This window comes from Molothrus ater, chromosome Z, assembly GCF_012460135.2.
Source record: "Molothrus ater isolate BHLD 08-10-18 breed brown headed cowbird chromosome Z, BPBGC_Mater_1.1, whole genome shotgun sequence".
Lineage (NCBI taxonomy): Eukaryota > Metazoa > Chordata > Aves > Passeriformes > Icteridae > Molothrus > Molothrus ater.
The window spans coordinates 15031682-15056478 of record NC_050511.2 but is presented as its reverse complement, the minus strand read 5'-3'; the positions used below and the strand labels follow the sequence as shown (position 1 = coordinate 15056478).

General features: G+C 36.2%; 1 protein-coding gene across 1 annotated transcript in view; it reads left to right on the top strand.

The window, feature by feature from the left end:
* The window catches only part of HCN1 (hyperpolarization activated cyclic nucleotide gated potassium channel 1), a 194796-nt gene that overhangs the window by 85074 nt on the left and 84925 nt on the right, over window positions 1-24797 (top strand). The window contains exon 3 of the mRNA XM_036403601.1: window positions 17330-17491. Coding sequence (XP_036259494.1) covers window positions 17330-17491 — 162 coding nt within the window. The remainder of the gene's footprint in view (window positions 1-17329; window positions 17492-24797) is intronic.

Genomic DNA, 24797 nt, shown 5'->3' with positions numbered 1-24797 from the left:
GCCCTGTTGTCAGGCGAGCAAAACAAAACTTCCTTCTTTATTGCCTATTTTTATTCCTAGGAATGCAGCTATGAAGAACCAGTCTAATCCAATATATTTGAGCTGTCAAAAATTCAAATTCATAAGCTTATGAATACCCCTAGGTGGCACTACATGCTTTTTTGCTAAAAAATAATCAAACACTTTAAATGTAAATAAAAGCAAAATCATAATAGCTTAATATGCATAATATATAAAATACATTCTGTATTTTTGCCAATAAAGGTGGCTAACAAGCTTTTTTTTTTAACTGTCATGATTTAACCCCAGATGGCAACTAAGTACCACAGAGCTGCTCTCTCACTTCTCCTTCCCCCTCCTCTCATCAGTGGGATGGGGAGGAGATAAAGGAAAGAAAAGAAAATGGAACTCATGTGTTGACATAGGAACAGTCATAAGAACAGAAACAAAGTAGAAGATTATAATAATAACAACAACTACAATAATAATAGCAGCAACAACAATAAAAATCACAATAATTGCAATGCTAGTACTACTAATAATAATTGTAATAAAAAGGAGAGGGAGAGAGGCAGATAAACCCCAAGAAAGACTAGTGATGCAGAAAAAATTTCTCGCCACCCACTGACAGATGCCAAATCCTGTCCTTGAACCCTTATTTTCTTCTTTTCTGGTAATTCCCAGTGTTTGTGTGCTGGCCACATCAGTCTGTGTATGGCACATCCCTTTGGCCAGGTCAGTTCAGCTCTCCTGGCCATGCTCCCCCAGCCTCTGGGGCATCTGAGCAATGCAGAGCATGGGACACTGAAATGTCCTGGATTTAGGGTGAGCTCTGCTGAGCAACATCCCAAATATCTCTGTGCCACCAGTGTGATTCTCACACTGAATGTAAAGCACAGCAATGTACCAGCTAGTAAGAAAAAAAATCATTCTGTCCCATCTGAAACCAGTACAATAACTCATGGAATAAAATTTTTCTTGTCTGAGGATTGAGTGATTTACTACTAAAGGTCTTTTTAGAATTTTGTGAAAATACCTACAAAGACTTGAATACAGAATTTTCTTGAAGGAGGTATAAAACTTTCTAAAATATGCTTGTATTTTTACTTAGATTTTGACATGTTTGAATATTTCCTTGGTAAAGCCATGCCAACAGGAGCAGAGGGGACAAACAGGAGTGTACTAGGTCTGAGTGATTGACCTGTTTCATAAAACTAAAGACTCTCTTCTGTGAATTAATCCTTTTTGGTGACCAGTAAGTCTTGTTAGGATGTTAACTAATATGTTCTGCTTTTTCATCTGTTGGCTGCATATGGACATGACTGTTCCATGGGTTTGTGTGAAGACAGAAGATCCCCCACAAGATAGGGTCAGCTTTTCATGTGGTACAAACACAGGGCAATGCAGGACTGGGGCATAGCTGCATGAGTACTCAGGCATCACTCTCATCTTGGTTGTATAGGGTTTGGTTTTCAAAAGAGTCAGTCAAATGAGCAGAGGAGCTTCACCTGTTACCTCCTCCCTCTTCCTTCCCCAAACCAGGAAGAAAAGCCCTGGCAGTCAGCAGTTATGGTGACATTTGTGCCATTGCTGAAGTAGCACTGGGGATGATGGCTTCAGTCCTGTTGAAACAACACAACTGTTTCTGTGACGTCTGATGTAGAAGAACTGAAGTAAGCAAAGATGAAAAACACAAAAGAGCATTAAACTGTGTCCTAAATTAATATTAATCACAAGGCAGTTTTACAACTAAGGAAGTGTTGCCTAGAAGCCTACTGGATTAAAATGAGATAGACTGTGTATTGGAGGAGAACAAGATGATAGCATTGTACAGTCACAGAATTTCAAATTGGAAAGGACCCACAAGTCCTTTTTGATCACATGACTATTGAAAATAAACCACAGGATCAAGAGCATCCTTCAGATATTCCTTGAAAACTTGAGAGGCTTGGTGCTGTAGGAAGCCCTTCCAGGGATTGACTATCTTCTCGTAAAGAACCTTTCCCTAATGTCAAATCTGAATTTCCCCAGTGCAGCTTCATTCCACTTCCTTGTGTCCTGGCACTGGTCACCAGGGAGAGATCAGCACCTCCCCTTCTCTGCCCCCAGGAGGAAATTGTACCTTGCTGCCAGGTCCCCCCTCAGCTTCTCCTGTCCAAGCTGTGCAAGCCAACTTAATTTGACACTCAGTGTTGCCCTTGAGACTCCTTACCTTCTTTATCCCTCTCTTCTGGACACACTCTAACAATTTGATACCCTTCTTCTATTGAGACACCCAAAACTGCAGATAGCATTTGAGATCCATACCAGTGCAGTGTAGAGTGGGACCATGTTCAGACATCCTGGTTTTCATTATATGCATTAAACGGCCTGGTATTTTTTCTGCATCCTCAGCCAGGATTAGCCATATCTAGGTGATGTTGTTTAGCAGGACAGGTTTTTTACCTTTTTTTAAAGCTGGTGTAAAATAAGTAATAGGAAAGCAAGGAAACTATATGGATTGTATGCATGTTCTCTGTCTTGAATTTCAATGCTTGGTGACTTGCCTAGAGTTTATATTTATGTACCCAGATTTAACACAGAGTGGTGACTCTTTCCTGTCATCTTGCTGCTAAATAGTGTTTGAGGCTAAAAAACACATAAAGCAGTATCACAGTGTTTTCTCATGGGTCATCAGAGAAAGATAGAAGAGTAGTAAATGCCCACATGACGTTCTTCAGTTGGTTTTCATATGAGTCCTGTGTAAACTTCAAAATATGCAAAATCTAAAAATTGTTTGCATTTCAGAAAAGAGCATGTACATCAGCAAGGCCAATTTTACTGCGACAGATAGAAAAAAAATCAAAAACATTTAATACAGACTGTTACAACATGGCTGTTTGTTGATAACCAAGACATGCATGTTCTCAGTGCCAGGAGTATAGATATACAAATAAAACTTAAACTTACATACATTTTTATGTGGAGACATGTAAGGAAATGTTAATGGATCCTTTTGCTAATTCAGTCATAAAATTAAAATATGCAATATCTAGTAAAACAGAGATTAATACCTGAAATAAACTAAAATCCATATCAACAACAGCTCTTCTTTTTTGGCTATCCTTGCCAAACAGCTGTCTCTCTCTCGAAGGCATGCCTCCCCTCACCTTTCTCCTCTCGTGGCTGGGACAGACTGCCATTTAATTTAATTCAGCCCCAAAAGGATAGAGAAAATCAAGTGAAATGCTGCATCCACTGAAGACAATAGCAAACTCCTCCTGACTTTTGGGAAAAGGATTCCCCTGGGTACCTGAATGTATGTACATCCCTGAAAAGAGCTCTGTTACATTCTTAAGAAAAGATCTTTTTGAAATCAAAGGACATGGAGCAGGAAATTGCATGTTGAGTGGGGCATTTTTAGGAACTGCCTTTACACACAGAAATGACACTTTTGGTACTGAAACACTGTTGAGGGGTGTAGCCAGGGTAGATGATATCCCTTCTATGTTAGTACATTATATCCATTGTTAGAAAACAAATTGTACACTGTTTTCCCATTTTAACAGTTGTACTTTAATGAAGAGAAAAGAACTAACAGTACACTAATGGAATAACATTCTGCATGTAGCTAAGAGGGAAATACTGAGAGAGCAGATAATTGTTTTAGAACTGTGCTCCTTCAGAAAGGAGAAATCAATAATCACTGAAGTGGAAAGGGACAACCAATTGAAAGGAAAAATAAAAAGTTTGAAAGGAAAATCTAGGAGAGAGACCTGGCTCTGATTTAGTGAGGATTTAGTCTGTGATTACATAATCTTTTCCATCTTTTGAACATAGTGATGTACTTTCATTATTTGTTATGGTTTGACTTTCAGAGATAATGTTTACTTTATTGTTACCATCGTGCAATGAACTCCTTTGTTTTTGAGAAAAAAGTAATTAATTATTTAGGGTTTTTTAACATGAATAATATTTATCATTGTTTCTCCTCATATAAAGAAACTGACTATTCCCACTCCATCATCCAAGGGGTGTAAAATGGATGAGCATTATTTGTTGAAACTATATGTGAGCAATTTGTGACCTCCATGTGCTGGGTGCAGAAGAAATAGGGTATCAGCCCCAGAAGAGTTCTCTGTCTTCTGCCATGTTTTATCCAGATTGCCAACAGAGAGCCAAGGATGAGCCATAGCATCCATGTCTCCTGCTTCTCAACATGAGCTGTTCTGCAGCTCGTGTTGTAAAGAAGAACAAATAGAGAAGAGCAGAATAAGTGCAGGACTTGTGCAGAACACAGTTTGAATATTTAACACGAGGCATGTTTAAAAAGTAAGACAACTTCTTTATTTATTTTTAATGTGTTTATTTCAGAAATAGAAATCAGATGGTAGCCAGTCAAACCACAAAGGATTTCCCAGAATGATCGTGACTGTGGGTTGGGATTTTTTTTTCAATTTTATTTAGCAATGGCATTTTAATGTCTAGAAAACATGTGGGTGACCTAGGAATGAATATTATTTTGTTTTTCACGTCATCAGAGGAGAAGGAGCTGTATTTGTCAGGTTGATTTATAAAAAAAAAGGTTGCTGTTTATTGTTGCTTCTAGGGCTGGGAATATTAGAGCAAGTTCCATGCAGGTGGACTCACCAAGTGACAGGGTCATTTAGGCAGGTGATAAATTGTCCAGAGTAATTTCAAAATTGTACTTCAGGGAATACAGCCTGGTAAAGAATTGAGTGAGTGCTATTCCACATCCAGCAGTCTCTCAGAAAGCTCCCTGCAGCCTTATTGTTTATAGAGCATCTCTACAGCACAGGAACTGTGTAGACAAATAGTTTTTGTAGCTCTGTAATACCATGACTTCTCCTGCTCTGTTTCCTTCCTAGAGTGATGCTACACACATGCATACCACACAGGCACACAGCAGTTATGCAGCTGGAAAAGGATTTGGAGATAAAACATTATCTGTCTTGTGGGATGGGGTTGCTTGGAAACTCCTCATATTTTTTTTTCACCACCTCATTAGAAATAAGAGGGGCTGATAAATAAGAGGGTCTGCCACCATGCCCACAAAATACTTCAGGACGCCCTGAGTCTATGAAGGGTTCAGCTTACATATGTGGTCATGGCACGTGGGCCAACCTGGCCAACTGGAAATGTTGTAATCAACAACAGACAGTGTCAGTAGAGGCAGCAGGCCGGTGCTCCTCCTGGCACTCACCACTTCTGTTGCTCGGTGCTTCAGTGCTGCTTTTTCCATCCTTCTCAACCACATGTGAGGTGCTGTCACGCAGTGCTCCTGATGGCACTGCCTGAACAATGCACAATCTTAGCCCATTTCCATGCATGATGAATTGGTTTTCACCGTATATTGGTTCTCCTCCCTCCTGCCACCTCTGTGTTCTCCACTGTTCACTTCCTGGGCTATTAGCTGTACTACAGCCTTTGGAAACACTTGAAGCATCTAGTGCTGGTGCTGCCAAATGCAATGATATAAATACCTCTCCATCCCACTGCCACTCTGCAATTGCGTAAATACTGTTCTTGCTGTTCACTCTCCGTCACAGCACAGTCACAGAAATGTAATCTGCAGCACAGGGAGCACACAGGATAAATGGCTCCAGGATTTAGCCTTCTGGAAACAAAGGGTTCCTGTAATTTAGGATTAAGTTAGTAAAAGGGAGATGATTAAAATATCACTGAAAACTTGCAAACTCTTGCATTTTTATTGTAGGCCTTAAAATAATGTTTTTCTTTCTCCGTCCCATTTCCTGGAGTTGAGTGATTTTGTAAATATCTCAGATTTATTACTATTTTCTTTTTATTTTTCATAACTATTTTTAGCCATCAGTTTCTGAGGGAAGTTTGGTAGGCATGCAAATATGAACAACCCAAAGGATATTTTTAAGTGAATCACAGGTTTTACAGACTAACCTAAATTACAGTAGTACTGGCTCAGAGTTGGCAATATTGCTACAATGTGGTAGTTGAACTACTGACCTTTTCATGGTAGCCATTGGGTACAGTCATTCTAAAAAAAGGATGGAAGTGTTACTTATTCTGGACTTGAGACTCTTTTATGAATATCTGTTGATATAATACTCATGTCCTCTATTGGAGTATATAAAAGAAAAAGGAAGGTATGGCACAGGGACAGGATGTAGAAAAAGTAGAACATGGAATAGATGAACTGAAATTGTACTGCAGGGATGCTCTGGAAAACAAGAATAAGAGAAAGCACAGAAACTAGGGGGAAATTCTCATCTACTTACTGAAAGTAAATAGTTTCCCTCCAGATGTTTAGTAACAGAAGAGTCTGCCTTTCAAAATATAAAGTGAGCCAAAATCTCAGTACTAATTTGGAATTGCTTATAATTGGCAAAAGGGAAGTAAGAATACTCTTTTCTTAAAAATAATTATGTTCTATTTTTTTAGAAATCTTTCTTTTCTTTTAAATATAAGCAACCTAGAGAAACCAGAAAAGGAAAACATCAGTATGCTTAAAGCTGTAAAATAGGACTAGACAGAAACAGACTGATGGAGAAGGAAAAAGGTTGATTGCAGCCTGTATTGTAGAGGAATGTATTCAGCCAGCAACAAGAAAGTTCTTGCAATGTAAATGGAATCAAATATCCCAAGGAAATGTTCCAAAGTTTTCCTTCCGTTTGAGGAAGAATTAAAAAAGTTGGGACACATGGGATAATTCAAAGAAGAAGAGCATGTTTGCTTCAAGTTCTTAGTTTTGCTTCACCACATCTTTTCCATTGGCTGCCAGATTGCCACATATGAGTTATGCTGTTGCTCATGAGCCAGTTTGATTCCAGCTGTGCTTTGGGGACAAAGCAGAAGGAGGCCACTGCATAAAAGCTGTGTGAGGCTTAGCATGCTAATTCCCCTAAGAAACCAAAAAGTGAAATGCATTTGGTTAAAAAAAGTGTGAAATGAGAGATGTTTTTGCTTTGTGCTGTGCTCAGTGTTGCAGTATTTCAGCGCAGCATTGAACCCTGGTGTCAAAGAAGAGCTAACACAAGCACCAACCTGCACCAACCACCAACCATCCTGATGTGAAGGTGCTTTCAATGCTGGTGTGCTTGCAACAGGTTGGAACTGGAGATGGGGGATCAGAGAGTTAAAGGCTGCATGAATTGCTCTTGAAAGCAGATAGAATTCTGTCACTTTTATAAATTAGAAGCTGTAAGAAAGCAGCCTAAATTACTGAGCCTTCAGCATTGTGGTCTGGGTGGGATATTTACCAGAAAGAGCTCACTGTTGGCTGCTAAACCTGTGAGGTTTGCAGAACACAGGATGGAGCATGTACTTCAGTGGAGCAGCACACAGCTGATTTTTCTGGTGTCCGTGTGGATCCACTGGGAAAGGCTGCAGACAATCCCACAGACAGTCCCCAGCAGTAGATCAGTGCAAGAGTGCAAGGAATGAGTGCGCAGAGGGTTGTTCCTGTCACCAAGTGCAGGCTGGGTTTAAATATTGTCTGAATGAAATCTGGCAATAACATCTAGAAAAGATCAGCAGATATGTTGATACATGAAATCAAAACAGTTGAGAGGGCAGAAGTTTTCCTGGGAGAAGCAATGGGGTGTGTGGTCTACTACAACATGAATGGCCAGCTGAAAGCCATTAATTGTGCAAAAGATGTTTATTTGTGTAGTGTTCAACAGCAGATCTCTCAAGACTGGGCAGTCACATAAAATCTGACTGGAACGATGAAATGGTGAGACCAAATCTCTGCAGAGAGACCTCAGGTGGTCACCTGGGGTGACTCCAATGTCAGCAAGAGCTCTGGTAGGGAGCCAGAGTCAGCTTTTGGAATGTGCAGTCTAGTGGATCTATCTTTTTCCATTATTCCCATTAGGCATTGTGTTTCATGAGGTTAGCTAGTCAAAAAAGAAAAAAAAAGTTACCAAACATAAACTTTGAGAGACTGTATTATAGTAAACTGTGAGAGGAACTTACACATTAGGCTTGCTGTTCACTAACAGTTTTCTTTTCAAAGAAGTCTTATTTTTCAAAATACCTTTGCATAATAAAACAACCATGTTAAATTTTTTAATTATTTAATATTAATTTATTTTATCAAAAAACAATGGAAAAAATCTAGCCACAAGAGCCCCTCATCAGCTTGTTAAAATTGCTAGCATTAAAATGTAAAATCTAAGTTGATTCTCTATTGAATGCAGAACAATTTTAACCATCAGACACGAGTGTCAATTTAAAATAGATAGAAAATACATAAAAATCAAAAAACCCAAACAAGACCATGAAAGAACATTTGTTTCTTCTTACTATATTTCCTCTTTTCTAATACTACCTATACCTATATGTCTATTTTGTCTTTCAGATTTTTTTTCTCAGTCTCTCACTTTTTTAGGCTGACAGGCTATCTATAGAAAATTTGAGTATTAAGGGCTGTGAGCAAATCAAGTTTGTGTGCATGCAAACATGCTCTCACTTTTCCTAACAATGGTAGCCATGTATTTATCAGTTGTTGGACACAGAAAAATAGAATAATTCAGCATATGAATAATTCAGCTCAAGGTAATTTTATGAACTAAACCAAATAAACATAGTATTTTTGAAAAGAGACTATCATTTGCAAATTTCCAAACATAACTTCTTTAAAATGTTGGTGGTTTTTTGGTTTGTTTGTTTGTGTTTGTTTTGTTTGTCTGTTTTTGTTTGTTGGTTTGGTTTGGTTTGGTTCATTGGCTGTATGTTGCTCTTTATCATGCAACTGAATTCCTAAATTCTGCTGGTGATTTTTGAGGCAAGTTATTAAGATTTTGATTCTGGTGTGTTCTTTGTACCTGCCCAGCAATCTTTTTAATTAAACTTTAAAACTCTAAAAGATGTCCTCCATATGACTTTTAGTGTCACTTTTTACTTTAGGCAGTAAGATTTTAACTGTAAACTTTTTTTTTTGCACAATTTGTGCATTTTTGCATAATGATCTTCACTTCCTACAGAAAAGGTTCTCTATTGTTTCATTCAATTAGCTATATAATTTTTAGAATAATTTGTCAATATTGTGAAACATTGACTTAGATCACAACTCACTGATTCCTTACTGGAAGAGTTATTTATTCACATATGTACTTCTACATGTTATTTCCTGGATTTTTATGCCTTTGAGTTACTATGATATATGAGTGCCTATTGTAAGATTTTCATCAGAGCAAATGAATTTCATGTGTTTAGGGCCTTAAGCATTCAACTGTTGAACAGTTCCAAATTTCATGCAATACTGTGCCCTAATCAACTACCTTGAATTGTACTGATAGTGTTGGATTTTTTTTGTAACTATTGACTTATGAACTCTTCAATTAAATTACTAGCAAAAGCAAAATTCAGATTCCAATACAGTATGGAATTTTACATATTTCATTCACAGCTTAAATTTATTCTTAACAACTCAAATTTATAAACATTAAAACAATTGTGCAATAGAAAGCAACATTTCTTGAGCTTTTCAAAAGGAAGGTATTGCATGCTATTAAAAGAAAGCATTTAGAACCAGTTTCATCTCAGAACTTTTATTCCACAGGAAATTTAATGTAATTACTTTAATTTTCAATTCTTTGCCCATTATTTCCATGTTTGGAAGATTAACCTCATCAGCTTCAGAAAGACATCAGCTTAAATTCCCCAGAAGAAATATTCTTCATTATTTCTGTTGTTTTCAATGAGATCATTACACCGCCCTATTATAATTAGGACAATTGATTTGAAACTCAGCTATGTGGCAATGTGAGCTGGGGAGAAGGCATCACGTAAAAAGAACTGTGCTTAATGAACCATCCACTTAAATCTCAAAGTGATACTTTGAGGAGGAGTTAGGATCACAAAAGAGAAAACTTTCTGCTTTTCTACACTCAGTTTCCATTGCTTCCCAAATCTGCATCTACTGAGACACGTGATGTACAGATCTACTGAAAAATTTGTTTTACAGCATTAGTTTCAGATACAATTTTTGTAAACGTAAAAAATTCCAAGTTTCTGTGTACATCCAATCTTCTGGTACTTCACATACTATGAAAAAGTATCTGATTTCATTTTGTATTCACGGAGATGGGAAGATAAAAATATTACTACCTTAAAAAAATTTGAAAAGGTCAGGAAAAAACTGAGATTGAAAGAAGTTGGTTACACTTGTCCCATTTGTACAGTGATGATTGTAAAAATATTTATAAATGCATAGAAAGCATTGTAGCTGCTTTGTATTTATTCATTTTGATTGAATTGCACCGTTTGATCCAGGGGCCTGTGGACTGGATCATTTCCCACCCATTTCAATGTAAGGTACAGTCAGGGCACTGCTCTGTTCTCTCTCCTAAATACCTGTCTCTCTTAGGAAAAGACCTAGTGTGCTGAGGGTAGAGTGTAATTGCCACCAAAGTTATGCCTTAAAAATGAAAATAAAATTGGGTTCAGGGTTTGAGAGACTTGAATGATCAAAAATGTTGTAGAATATTTTAACAAGCGTGCATTTTTTTGTGAAGAATTTGCTACTTCCTAAGGTTCTCCCTGCATTGGCTTTGCGTTTAGATATATTTCATTGGAGATTTCTTGGTGAATGTAAGTCTGGTGTTTATTGCTTGTTTCAGATCCACTAATGATGAAAACTGCTTGTATAAGTGTGTTAAAATTGGGGAATATAGACTTCAGAATCTGATACTAATTTCTAAAGATGCAGTCAGGTATCTGATATTTGAAAAGTTGTGGGCAGTGATATTTTTTAGGATTCACATTGCTTGTTCAACTGCCTTTTTAGCATAGTGGGAATCCCTGCCTTGGCAAAGACTGAAGGGGAATAACTTATTTCTCTTCTCTTGTTGCTACCAAAGTACATCCTCACATTAATAAAAGAAATAGTTCCTCTTGCTCAGCTAGTAAGAAAAATCTAAAATAATATTTTGGACCATTTACAGACTGGCTATATCTCCTAGCTGCCTTCTTTTTAAGATCTAAATAATTATGAAAGAAAATAAATGTTCCTTTTAGCTCAGCTCCATGCTCGGAGGTCTCCAGCTGAGTTCAGTGATGCTGTCAGAGGAAATATTTGACCCATCAAGAAGCTTGAGCTGAAGCTCAGGTGATGCTGATGCTTGAAATAATACTGAAGTGGGAACGGACCTACACTTCTAGCTGCCAAAACTATCAGTCTCTATGTTCATGTTCAAGTTCCAGTGTTATTTGCCATATGGTCACACTCAGTTTAGTACTATGACTTAAGAAGAGTTACAGCTGAACTTTGTCACAGAGGCAGGCTGTTTGTATTCTATGTTTATATCTTTCTGACAGCTGTGAAATGTTTTTGGTTTGCTTTTACTTTGCTTCACTTGAGATAAATGCTTAGTCTATATAATAAGGTACTTTGTGTCATCAGTATAAGTGATGAATGAGACCTCCACCTCTGTAAAAACAAGTGAGAATTAGCACTGGTGATTTTATTTCAGAATGCTGAATCCTTTGTCATTTGCTTGCTTTTTTTCTTGTAGAGATAAAGTGACTGCTACTATCTATTTAGATGTCAAGACAGGTCCCACACATTTATCACATGAGGATAACAAAACCACACATTCTAATAGTGAAGTCATGACCTCTGTGTGAGAGTTAATATTTAGTATAGCACTGGCCAATTTACAGTATTTTTATATAGTATTTGCAGAATATATAGATGGTAAATAAATATTGCAGAACTTAAATATCCTAAATAAATATTGCTTTCTGGTTATATGTGACCTTTTCAAGTCTTGCCTAAATGGTCCTTCAGCAAAGTAGTTCTATTATGCTTCCAGGTTTAACCTGTCACATTTCTATTTTGTTGTTCTGTTCTTTTTGATCAGCAGAAGCTGGCTTCTATTTGTACATTTCCTTGAATTGGAATAAATGGGACTCCTATTATAAAACCTAATGTCAGACTGACTCCATCTAGAAAGTAACAAATTTTAAAGGTCACATAAAATAGGCCATTCTCAGCTATTTTTTTTTCTGAATATGTTTGATTAAAAATAGTTTGCTCTGTTTATTAAATCACTGGTGTTTTCCCTTCAGGGCCAACTAAAGCAGAAGCAGATCTTGGCATTTGTCATCAGCTTAAGGTCACAAATACAATTGGATTAGATAATGCTATATACCTTTTCCCACTACTGAATTATCAATGATAAATTATTTATTATAAAATTAAGCACACATATCAGGAGTCAGTTGAGTGTAAAATGTTACCCTGAGGGCATAGCCAGGCATTTCAATCAATGCATGTTTACATCTGCTTGTGCAGATGTATTTTCAGTGTAGAGTGTGATAACCTGCAGTTCTCAAAGAAGTTGGCTTTGGTAGGAGTTGAATCAGACTGGTGGTATCCCAAGTGATATTTATGAAGAATATCTTTTGAAGTTGATTTGTCAAATATGAAATAGATAAAGAAAAAAAGCCTTTGTGGTTTAAAGAAGATTGAGAGATGAATGCTCAAAAAGAGGCATTTTGCTCTCCCTTTTATATTATTTTATTTCTGGGGAAGCTTTGTTGCAGCTACTATCTTAAAAGTAAACATTCAGCTCAGATAGGAGAATTCAGATCCTACTATTTATAATCTCTGTTTAGTTGGTGCTCTGAGGGATAAAACTAATAATTTTGGGCTGACTCAGAGACAGAATCCAAAAAACCCTTGTCACTTTCATAGCTGTTATTTTGCCCTGCAGTCTTGCTTGGAGTTTCACTGCTGGAAGTTCAGCTTTCAGCATGCCTTCCAGAGCTGCACTTGAGCAGCTCTCCCTTTTCCCCCACCGTGGCTGTTTAACATTCCAGACTCCTCAGCTCACCTGGTACAAGTGCCATTTCATATTGTGCAAGGCAGGTTGCAGACCTCATTTGAAGACTAAACCTGAGGTAGCTTTGTGATGCTAAGCACCTTTAGTACTTCTGAGAAGTAGAAGAGGTATCTGCATTAACTCAATGAAGTGAGACTTGAATAAATTTTTCTAGGAAATTCCCAAGTTTTTTTCCTTCATTTAATCAGAATTAAATTCTGATGATTTATAAAAATTAATTTTTATATAAACTGAACCTATAAATCAAAGACAGTGGAATAACTATCCCTGAAAGTGTTCAAGAAATGACCGGATATGGCACTTAGTGCCAGGGACTAGTTGGAAGGGTAGTGTTCAGTCAAAAGTTGGACTTGCTAATCTTGGAGGTCTTTTCCATCTTTTCATGGTTCTATGATTGTGTCATTCTGAACTGAACTAAAAATCACAACTAAACAAATATTACATACCAATTATCAGAAGGCAGAAGAGGTAACCTGTGCATTCCACGACAGCAGATCAACAGCTTTTGTGTTCACTTGGTTAAACTATACATGTGCTATTAATTTAATATGACAGCCCTAAAAGGCAATTAAGCACATGGGCTGGTAAGACTGGAAAGGTTTTTTCCATCTCAGGCTCAGAAATCAAACTTAGCAGGACCAATTTGATATATACACTCCATTATAAATGTGAGGAAGGAATAGTCTGCTTTCTGCTTCTTATGTGGGAATAAAAAGTGTCATTAATAAAGTGTGAGTGAAAACTGAGATAAAACATGTGAAGTCTGACTTCTTTAGCAATTTCTTATTCTCTGTGAGCAATATTGTGCCAAAAGACTGGAAACTGTTAATCTGTGGCTCCATTACAGCCATTGTCAGATGCATTGTCAGTTATTCAGGAAAAAAAATTAAGGTTTCCAGGCTTTTGATAAAAGCCTGTAAAATTAATAAAGGAAGAAATTATGAGTTTATAGAAGTGAGTTCACAGGCTAGATTTTTTAAAATTTCAAGTATTTGGAACTATGAAAAATGACAGTACTATAGCCAAACACATACAGACAAACATAACAATACTAAAATGAAGTTGAGTAGTAATTAAAAAGGAGAAATATTTATGAAGTTTTTCCTTTTATATGAAACAAAACTGTGGCAACAATTAGTTCTCAGGAGGATTTTAATTTTTTCTCATGAGCAGTAATCTTAAGTAATTCTAGTAATCTTTTTAGAAATATGTCATCCAAAATTTACTCTCTTTCTGGTTAAACTAAACATTTAGGTATGAAATTAGGAATCTAAATGAAGTGGCCAGATTTTCAAATGTATTTTGTGATTGTAATCTCCTCTTATTTGCTTGGCATTTTTTATGGTAAATGTTTAATGATAACCAAGCATTTATATTTAACTACATGAGTGAAGGGCTTAGGAGTTTAACTTTAGTTGCGTGCAAATGTTTGAATTATTTTTGTTATGGATAGTTAAAATCTTGTTAAAAAACTTGTTGAATTTGAGAGATTTGAGCGCACATCTGCTCTTCAAAATCAAGATAAACTGATTTGTGGTCTTCTTGTATTTCTTTCTATCCCACTGGAGGACCAGCTGATGGACAAGCCACCATTTCTACAAATGAATGGCCTTAGTTTCCTGTCCTCCAGTTTATCTCTGAGAAGATTACACTTCACATATCTCCTAGGAGTTTTAATGAGGTTTAGCTCATTATACGAGAATTGTAATTTGTGATTACCAAAAAACAGCTATAAAAATATGGCTTCTTTTACTCCTCCTGCTTCATGGTATCACAATCAATTCCTGAATGGAAGAACGTGAAACATGCAGCATATGACTTCAGTCCAAAGGGCATTTTGGCTATAGTCTAAAAAAAATCAACACATCCCACCCCTCCCACCCACTAAGTGTAAATATGTCAATACAATACTATGGGCAAATATTATTGTTTACATTGAACAGTGCATGCTTGCAGTATTTAATTTTTTTTCCAGCCAAACACACATTTCCACAAGTTCCTTTTTGAAGAAAAACTGTCAGATACTATTTGCTGGAGAGTGGGTATGCAAAGATTTTTTTTTAATGTTTTTCCAACGCTTGCCTAAGATTTTTCTGTTGGAGTAATCTTTTTTAGCACAGAGGCATCACACTTATTAGGATAGAACACACAAATATTAGACTATATAGCCAAAAGATAAGCAATAAAAGAATGGTATGTTTGAAATGCTGATAAAATATTACCACATTATGCAGTCTAGATAATATCCTGGATATGTTCAAGCATTTTTAACGTTTTAACACTAAGCTTCACAGAAGCTACTTCTGGAGCAAAGTTTCAGAAATGATGGAAGTTTGCAGTGTTGTACACAGACTGTTGGCAGTCATTTCCTTCAATGGATTTGGTTTCATACAAAATTTCCAACCTTTTAGCATTCTAGCAGTATGTGGCCATTTTGGCAGAGGCACACTAATAATGCAAAGACTTTGAAGAACACAGTGACAAGATAAAACAGTCCTGGAAGAGCCCAAACTCAGCAGCACAATTCCTAAGCCCATAGATGCAGAGTCAGGATGAGGATTCAGAGCCTTGGGTATATATGATTGCTGGGTTTTGAACTCTGGAGAGTTTTGACAATCAGGTCTTTCCCTGGGTCTCTTACAGCAAAGCCTAATGGGAAACTTGAGGGAAAAAGTTCTGACACTTTTCATGTGATCAGGAATTACCTGCTCTTTGCAGTGGTAGTATAGAAACCACATCAACAAAGTACAACCCAAATGAGAGATGGTGTTCCAAACCAGTAGTAATCCTTGCTATTCTTTCCAGTTCTTCGAAATAAAATGATTACAGTGCACACATCCACTATTTTGGTTCATAACAGCTACTGAAACTGAAGCTATTGAAATGGCTGTAACACAAATCCATTGCTTCACAAGAAAAATGCATAATAGTGACTTTTTATTTCCATTTCCTACTTCTAAATATCAGTGTTATCTTCTCAATTTTGACAGCAGCTAGATGGTATTTGGATAGGATTTATGTTACCAGCCTCTATTTCTAATGACTGTTGAATTGAAATTTGGAATGCATTCTCTGTAAATACTCTAAACTGAAAAACATGTTTTGTACATAGTGTTAGGGTCTGAAGTATGTTTCTAATATGCAGGTTTTGCATTCTGGGACTCAGAATATAAACTGCCATTTTCAAACAACAACCAAGTCCCATGAACAGAAAGTTAAAGATACCACAATGTGCTCTCCATATTTGTACTTGCACTCATTTGCAATGTGGATACTTTACCTTTGCTTTTAGTTTAGATATGTAAAATTTAGGACACAGATTTTCCCTCTTTTATGTGTGATTTTTTTTTAAATTTAAAAATGCAAAATTTCATGTACCAATATGCCCATATATCTCTAGTCATCTGATGTTTTCAGTCCTAAATCCTCTGGTTTCTATGTCTAGCCACACTACTAAATAGTATTTTATACTTAAAATTCTATGCAACACCAACTGCACATTCTTTAGTTTCTAAATATAACTCCTGCATAGTGATAATTATGCATATTACAATGTTATATATTTATCTTCAGTTGGTTGAATTTTGTAAGAAGTATGAAGTATGTCTGTATTTATAGATTGGAAGTACATTAAAACCAATATAGCAGAGAAGTGCTAAATGCATTTTTTCATACTATATCAACAGCTGAATGATGCTCCTTATGCAAATTCTGTCCAGCAAATTTACCCATGACAAACTTGAAAATGTCTCTGTTGTTTTTGAGAATTTTATGTGTGATCTACTGTAAGACACTTTTCAGATGTAAATTGTTTGTGTCTTAAGAATGGAGGAATACATTGAAATCCAACTTACTGTATTAAATTGATATGAATTTATCTGCTGCAGTAGCCTATGTAGTAGCCATGGAATTATCAGCATTTTAGGAAAATGCTATTAAGAGCTATCAACTACCTTTTTGTCATTTTTGATTGGTGAACCTGTAGATACAAATGGGATTAAAAGTATAAAAGTAGAAGACAAAAAATGTAACACTTGTATTGTTTCCTCACTTAGAATTTTGTGCATTTTAGAAGGTAATAAATGCAAAAATGAATCTTCTGAAGGGGTCATTAAATCTCCCACAACTTTTGGGTATTTAAATACCAAACTCATAGGCAAGTAATGGTATCACTAGCTTTACCAGGTATTTTTTAATTTGTGAGTCTTGCTTCAATTGAAAGGAGTAGGAGGTTTTTAGAAAACACTTTAGTGGGTGACTTCTATCCAATATATGCCTTTTTCAGGAGCTTACATAACACTGGCATGCAGCCAAGAGTCAGGTGTGTCAGTATGGTTCTCTGCTAAAATTAATGTGCTCAAATTAATGATCCTGCCTTAGAAACCTCACCTTTTTTAGAAGTTCAGGATGACACTTCTTTTCCTTTAAGCTGCCTGATGAGAATTAAATGAGTTTGATTTCTGATTGGCAACATGTGCATCACCTGTAATTTTTGTCTGCAGATTTTCCACATGACATACGATCTGGCCAGTGCAGTGGTGAGAATCTTTAATCTGATTGGAATGATGCTCCTGCTGTGCCACTGGGATGGTTGTCTACAGTTTTTAGTACCGTTACTTCAGGATTTCCCACCAGATTGCTGGGTGTCCCTAAACGGTATGGTTGTAAGTATTGTTCATTTTTCATTGTGCTTTCTAAACATTATTTTTCTAAACAGTTAGCTTCAGAATTTAGTGTAAAAACACATGCCTAGTAATATGCTGCCCTGCAATATATTCAAGGTTACTTTCATATTTTGTTGGCTCACTTGCTAATGAACTAAAGTTTGTTTTATAGTCCTCATGGTCAATAAAATGATATTGACTCACTTTCAGTAAATGAGCCAGAAAATACTTTAAGTTTTAAAGTCATCCTAGTTTATTAACCCTTATTACCTAAAAAAATAAAAATAAATTCCCTAAAAAGAAATATGGAAACACTCAGTTCACCACTGCTTTCAGTTTAGGCCATAGTTTCAGAATGCTACTGAAAGTAGATTATTGGCATTAGTTTCATGTAATGTTATCCTCAGTTTGTAAACTTCTGAGTCATGTAATGATCCATTGTTCCAAACACACAGATCAAGATTTTTATAAGTTAAATAAGATAAATAGAGTCAGTTGTAGGATCGTTTTCTGTGTGGGAACAGAATGTTCAAGGACAGAATGTGACTGTGCGTTATTTATAAGGACGGGTAATGACTTTCTATTTAAAGGACAATGGCTGTGAAAAATACTTTTTTTTAATCAAGTCAGATAATGTGGCAGTATACAGAACATTTTTATAGGAGTTACAGTGAAATTGTTGGAATGGGTCTATAGCCAAAACAAAAGGCCTCAAGCAGCTCTCTCATTGGTGATCTGAAAGTATGTGTCTCTCCAGTTTTTGTAATCTTAGGATCCATAAACCACCACCTTTATTGTAGATGGGCATCTTGCTCAGTGTCACATATTCCTACTGTAAAACCATAACAGTATTTGTTCCTTTAGGAACATGATACTGCACATAATTGTGGGAGCTCCTTGACTAAGCCTGTCAGTCACACAGACAAGTATTTGCAGTCATCAGGCAACATCTTTAATGATAACCAGCATGTTTGCTGACATCTCATTGTCCCTGCTTTTCTAAAAAAATACTGACATATCTTCAAAAATGGGTTTGCTACAATAAAAGTAGGTCACCACAGTGCTGACTGGCACATCTTTCCATTCTGCTGTATTCTGTGTTCTGCTTTCTAACATCCTCCATTCATGTTTACAAAGCATAAATTTTCTACCAGCTTTTTAAAGATCTGGATGAAAATCATGCTAGTGAATGAAAGGAAGTCTTGGATTACACTTAATTGAAGTATTTAACTTTTAGAAAACACTAAACTTTTAAATTCTCTCTGCTCCTTAAGAGCTGCATTCAATCTTAAGAAAACTGTACACATTATGCACATGCTCAGACCCTTTTTTCTGCCTACCCACATTCAGGTTTTTTTTTATGGAAACAATATTCTCTCTCTACTGTCTGCATAAACTTGGAAAGATCCTTTCTGAAAGTTGCAGCACTATTTTTTTTTTATCAGCAACTGCATTTGTTGTTTATGTTGAATGAACATTGGGGAGAAATTTGAATATAAAGTTCACAGCATAGGCAGTCTTTTACGCCAGGGGCAAGAGAAAGAGAGGTGGGATGCCAGCCTGGAATCAGAACCATATTTAAGACCAGTCTTAGGGAAAACATATAGACCTTTCTAGATGTGTCATGGTGTTACAAGACATTTCCTAGTTGTTTTCCAGGCTTTGGGGATGAATTCTTTAACACTAAAAAAAGACAGTGAAGCTGTCATGGGATATCGGTCCTCTAAAATGATAGTGGAAACAGGAGGAGGATGATGATGATGATGATGATGGTTATCTGCTTTTCTGGTGTGTTCAGAATCTAACTGACAGGGACCTTGTTTGAAAAGGTTTCACATTCCTGATACTGCAAGAGCTTTGGCAAGAGGGAAACTTTACTCTCCTGGTATACTGTAACATATAAAAATTTAATCTACTCTGAATTTTAACTTTTGATACTGAGATGAATGCACCTGGTAGTGGGGTTTGGATGCTAAGTAAAATTTTGAACTTAAAAATTGTGATCACTGGCTTGAAGACTTATTTAAACCAATGTGAGCTCAGCCAGAAAAAAGTCAGTTTTTCCAAAATATAAGTCAGTGGCAAGTCAAAGCTTTTGCAGATAATCTGTTAATAAAGGAAGTAAGGAAGTTGGAAGGATGACATGGTGTCTCCTCAACTGACACAGCCCAACCTACTCTTCCAGTCCATAGCTCCATTCTGTCTTGCACATTAGTTGCTTCAGGCTGCAGACTGAAAGGATGTTTAAAAGCCTTGTCTTGAAAGCTGTTTCATCTGTCTGAACTGATACACGAAAGTATCCAAATGCCTAAGGCATGCTCATGGTTTTAATTTATAAATACTGTAAAGGGAAGTAACGTAGATTAAATTTAGTGTCATGGAGGAATAGGAAAATGAGCCCAGGTTGCAGGTTGCTTACTACCTCTTTGAACAATGTAACTGAATGAAATTAAAACAAAACAAATTAGTTGGATTTTTATCTTTGAAAGGTTACAGAAACTTCATAGTGCAACACAAAGGAGACTATAAAATGGAAAGCCCTCTCTGTAAAAGGGGATAAGATCACCCCTGGTTAACACTGTACCAACCTACAACCTAAGTAGTTCAACAAAATTGTTCAGATCACATTGCTATACTCTTTGCCATGATAATAATTATGAGCCCATATTGTATCTGTACTCTCAGCTTGAACCTCTTGGCAGTTCCTAACCTAGGCCCTCATCTTGCAATAAAATGACTGCCAGAGCTGACATCTTCCAGAATGTCAGTGTACTGGCCATTAAAAATAAGAACACTGGTAAATACAGTGTGAAAGTAAGTAGCAGCTGTTTCCCCCCCATTCCCTCCTCACTTTAAGTCACATTCCAGCCCATCCATTACAGACAAAATAAGGGTAAATTACTTGTAGGAGGGAATATAGCTCTTTGATGTAGTTTTAGTTTTTTTAAACACTAGGCTTTTTTAATTCCTAAAGAAGGTCTTTTCTGAAGAAGTTTCACAGACTTTCTTAATGATGCTGCCTAATTTCTCCTTGGTTCAGAAAGCCTATTATCTGCAGCTCTCTGTGTAATTTATCCTCAGCTTTCTGATCTGCATTGCTTTAGACTAGTGTCCTTCCATAATGACTCATAGACTAAACATTTTTATCATGCCTCAGAGTTTGAGCCAGTAGTTCCTTAAAAAATTAAGACTAAAACTTTCAGATACACACAAATCACTAGGTAAACACAAAACCAGAAAACCACAGTGGTCCTCTGCCATAGTCAGTCTATGCAAACCAAGATTCTGCATTCAGTTTCAGGTGCAGTAATTGCAAAACCAATGTGTGGGTCCCAGCTGATGAACTCACCCAGTCATGTCTTATATGGGGAGGGTTTCTAGGCAAGTACAGATAAGAGATGACTCTTTTGCCACTGATGCCATCTGGCTATCTAAACATCAGAGCCTGTAATATAGCATACCTTGCAGCAGATCATTACTAACAATATCTGAAGATTCCCAACCTATACGTTCCTGCCTGTATTTGCAATAATTAGTTGTATGGTTAGGAAAACATATGGTCCCTTAAGCAAGATATTTACCTGGGCTTTACAGATCTTTTTATTTATAATGTTCCCTTTGTGAAATAAAAGTGTAGTGGAGAGGTACAGAATTTAACTGGAATGGTGAGTTTTTTAAAAGCCAAAAGAGACTGTAAAGCTTTTGGAATGCCTTACTTTTCTGGCATTTCCTCTGGCAGTCAGCCAATGTTTGCTCAGCAAGAGCCCTTCAGGTACTCTGATTTATTTTGTTTTGTCTTTTCCTTTTTGTCCTTGCAGTTGGATTGTTTACAGCTCTTGGGGTGTTCTAGGATGGATTTAGTAACCTGGGATTTTGCATTGTATTGATGCCCATTTGTGTCTCATAACTTCCTCAGGGGCAATAGAAATCAGACCTTCTTCATCTCTGATGATATCAGCATTGCTAGTAAAAGAATTTGGGAATTTCTGCTGTAGAATCTGGAAGTCTCTCTCATTATAATACGAATTTCTTAATATTTGATAGGGAAATTCAGAAAGGCAGGAGATGGTTAGGATTTATAATGCCCTAAGAACTATACTAACATACATGTAATATATAAAAAAGCTCTTTAGTATACTACCCAAAACTATAATATAATTAATAATATAATTATAATTAATATAAACTATTATTTTAAATATCAGCATTTCTTACTAATGAGCACCATTTTCAATTGCACAATCACTTTTTTTTTCCAGTAAGATCTCTGCATTACTTATTGGAGCTCAAAGATTTCATTATAGTTATTTTGATATGTTATTCTTCATTGAGTTTTTTTCCTTTTTGATAATACATCAGCTTAGCACCTTCTTCCCTATAGCTGGCAATTAGGAAAGCTAGTTTTCTCATGAGATTTTTCCGCATTTGATCATTATGTGATAATCATCATTTAGAGCTTCGCAAATGTTTCTGGGTAAATTTTAATCTTATACTGGGTGCTTAAAAAGTATGGACCATATGGAAATCACCTGATTCCTAGAGGCACCGAGGATCTGATGTGGTATACTATTATTCTAATGTATTTTTTACTCATATATTTATATTAATGTGTGTCCATTTAGTTAGTGCAGTGCATCTTGGAACAGATAAAAGTGTAAAATTACAAATCAGAGATGGGCTGGGATCAAAATTAGTGGAATTGCTCAAGTCAGATACTCTGTTTACAACACAGTTTGAAAATGCAGTCATATCAGTAACAACAATATGTAACTGACATCCTCAGGACTGAGACACACAGGTTTTTAAATCTACAGTGAGTATTTATATTGCAATGTGCAGCTGTTCGGAATTCAGTTGCTGGTCTCTCCTGCCCTCAGCACTGACCTAGTCACTGAGGTCAGTGTGCTTCCTCCTGCATTAAGATGATGAAGTAATGACCTGTTTCACTGGTCTGGCATGAAGTGATAGGAAAATACATTAATTTGTGTGATTTTTCTGTAACAGAAAATGCAGAGGAAAATCTGTGGCTGTGCAGTGCTAAATGACAAGGTAGGTTAAATGCAAACTGAGGACATGCATTAACTGCGATACCAAAATTTTATGCCAAGCTAGTGGGGGCTAGAGAAATAGGGTATCTGAGGACACTGTTGATTTAATTCGGTGTGTCGTGATCAATGAAGGGGAAAACAAATCAGGTTTTCATTTTTACCACAAGTGCTGAGAATCTAGGAAGCCCACATAGGTTTTCACTTATGCTTTATTCTGTTCTCTGACAGGTTAGCAGTTAGTCTGCTTTTGCAGGCCTAGAATGGCAAGTAGTAATAATTTTAATAATTTTTCTTTCCAAACTTGTTTCCTTCCAACCTCTTTGGTGTAATATTCTGTACATTTTTTGATGTCTCATATACTTTAGGCTGTATTTTTGACATTAGATTTCTGATGTGCTTAGATAAAAACAGTTATTAGATTTCCCCAGCCTTACAGTTACTGAGATTTCTTTTTTTTTCCTGTATATTATTTCTGCCATTAATGTCTTCTCAGATTATAAATGTTACTTTATTGTCTTAAGGCCATGAGCTAATTCAGATGTAAAACCATAAGAACTGAAAAATAAAGGTATAAAATCAATTACAGGGAGGTTTAAAAATTTTTAGAAGCTTAAAAATAGGGAAAGTTATATTTCAATATTTGGATTATAACTTCCTCAAAAGGGAAAATAGTCATTCAGAGAAGGTGTTCCCAGCTGTAATCACAGAACTCCACCAACTGTGAGAACTGTTCAGCATTGCAAACTCACTTATTGTCATAAGTCCTGCCACTTTATGTTAGTCTCACTAAAATGCTTAAAACTACTGCTGTAGTATTGATGTTATTATTTAAGGCTGCTGGTGATAGTTATTTTAGTAGATATTAGTGCCTAATGGAAGGATCTAAATTAGGACAGGTTTGTAAGTGTTGATTGTAGCACTGTGTTGCTGATGTGATAATAGGTGCTAAAGAGGATGACTTCTCTAATGAATTAGTTGTCTGCCTTGCATGCTTCTGTTTCTTTCAGATAGAAAGCTGGTCTTCCCTATATGGGATGAGAATAATGAAACAATCATTTAGAGGGAGCATAAAAAAGCAAGTTGGTACACTTAAAAGATTCTAACTTATTTCCACGCTTTTTCTGTGTTTTCAAAAGAGCTAGTAGAAATATGTCAAGGAGCAGATGCAAGGAAGAACTTGCTTTATTTGCCATCAAAATTTGGTTTCCATGTTTCTCTCTCAAGAATCAACACAACTCATAAATGCTAATGCTGAAGTATATTGTGTTGGGATTTCTGGTAACTGTAAACTACAAAATATTTTATGTAAGCCTTACACCTGAAAGAATAGAAGAAATTGCACATAAAATGGTAAAGTCTTTTGTTGTGTTTGATAGACATTCAAGGGGAAAATAACAGACTTCATAAAGTGTGCTCTAAGCCATTTCTTTAGTAAAAAATGTGAACTAAAGTAAAAAACATAAATTGAGCCTATCATGTTTTAGAACCTTGTATCCCACATTTACCCTGGAGTAAATATTCAGAAGGTGTTATAAGCACCACATGGCCAAAAGCAGATTCTCTGTTGTAGAAGAGAGTGTTCCCTTTGTTCTGGGGGGGATCTAGATCAGTCTGCTTTGCTCTGTAAATTTAAAATGTTTATCTGCATGTAGTTGTACTCTGGATTGAACTGGAATATAAATGTGAAAAAATTACTTTGAAGTAGATTTCCCTGGGTGGCCTTTTCTCTTGTGATTGGAGTATCCAAAAACTGAACTCTTGGAATATTTATGCCAGACCAGGTTTTCCAGAATAAACCCAGTGTAGATATATCCAGATGAATACCATTCCTATAGAGCTGTTTTTCAGCAAATCTTCGTCTTTTTCATTGAAAACCTTAATGAAAATGCACAGCCTAATTCATGATCTATATGATTTAAGGCTATACAAAAATGTGGTTTGCACAAGGTCCATATTTTTGTCAAAGGGTCATTATCAGAATCAGATTTTCTCAAGAGCACTGATTTTACTGCTTTTACCTGATGAGTTTTTTGATATCAAATCTGAATTTTCTACACATCACACATTCAACATCTGACTCATTCTAATATTTAAAATGCATCTGGAGAGAAGTCTCTACTGGGATGCAATTAGACATGAAAAAATGGTCATCTGAAATTGCGCATTTAGAATGCTTACATTTCACATTGGAAAAAAATCAAAGCAAGATACTTTGTTCTGATTCACATAATTTTAAACCAAGTCACTCTGATACATGA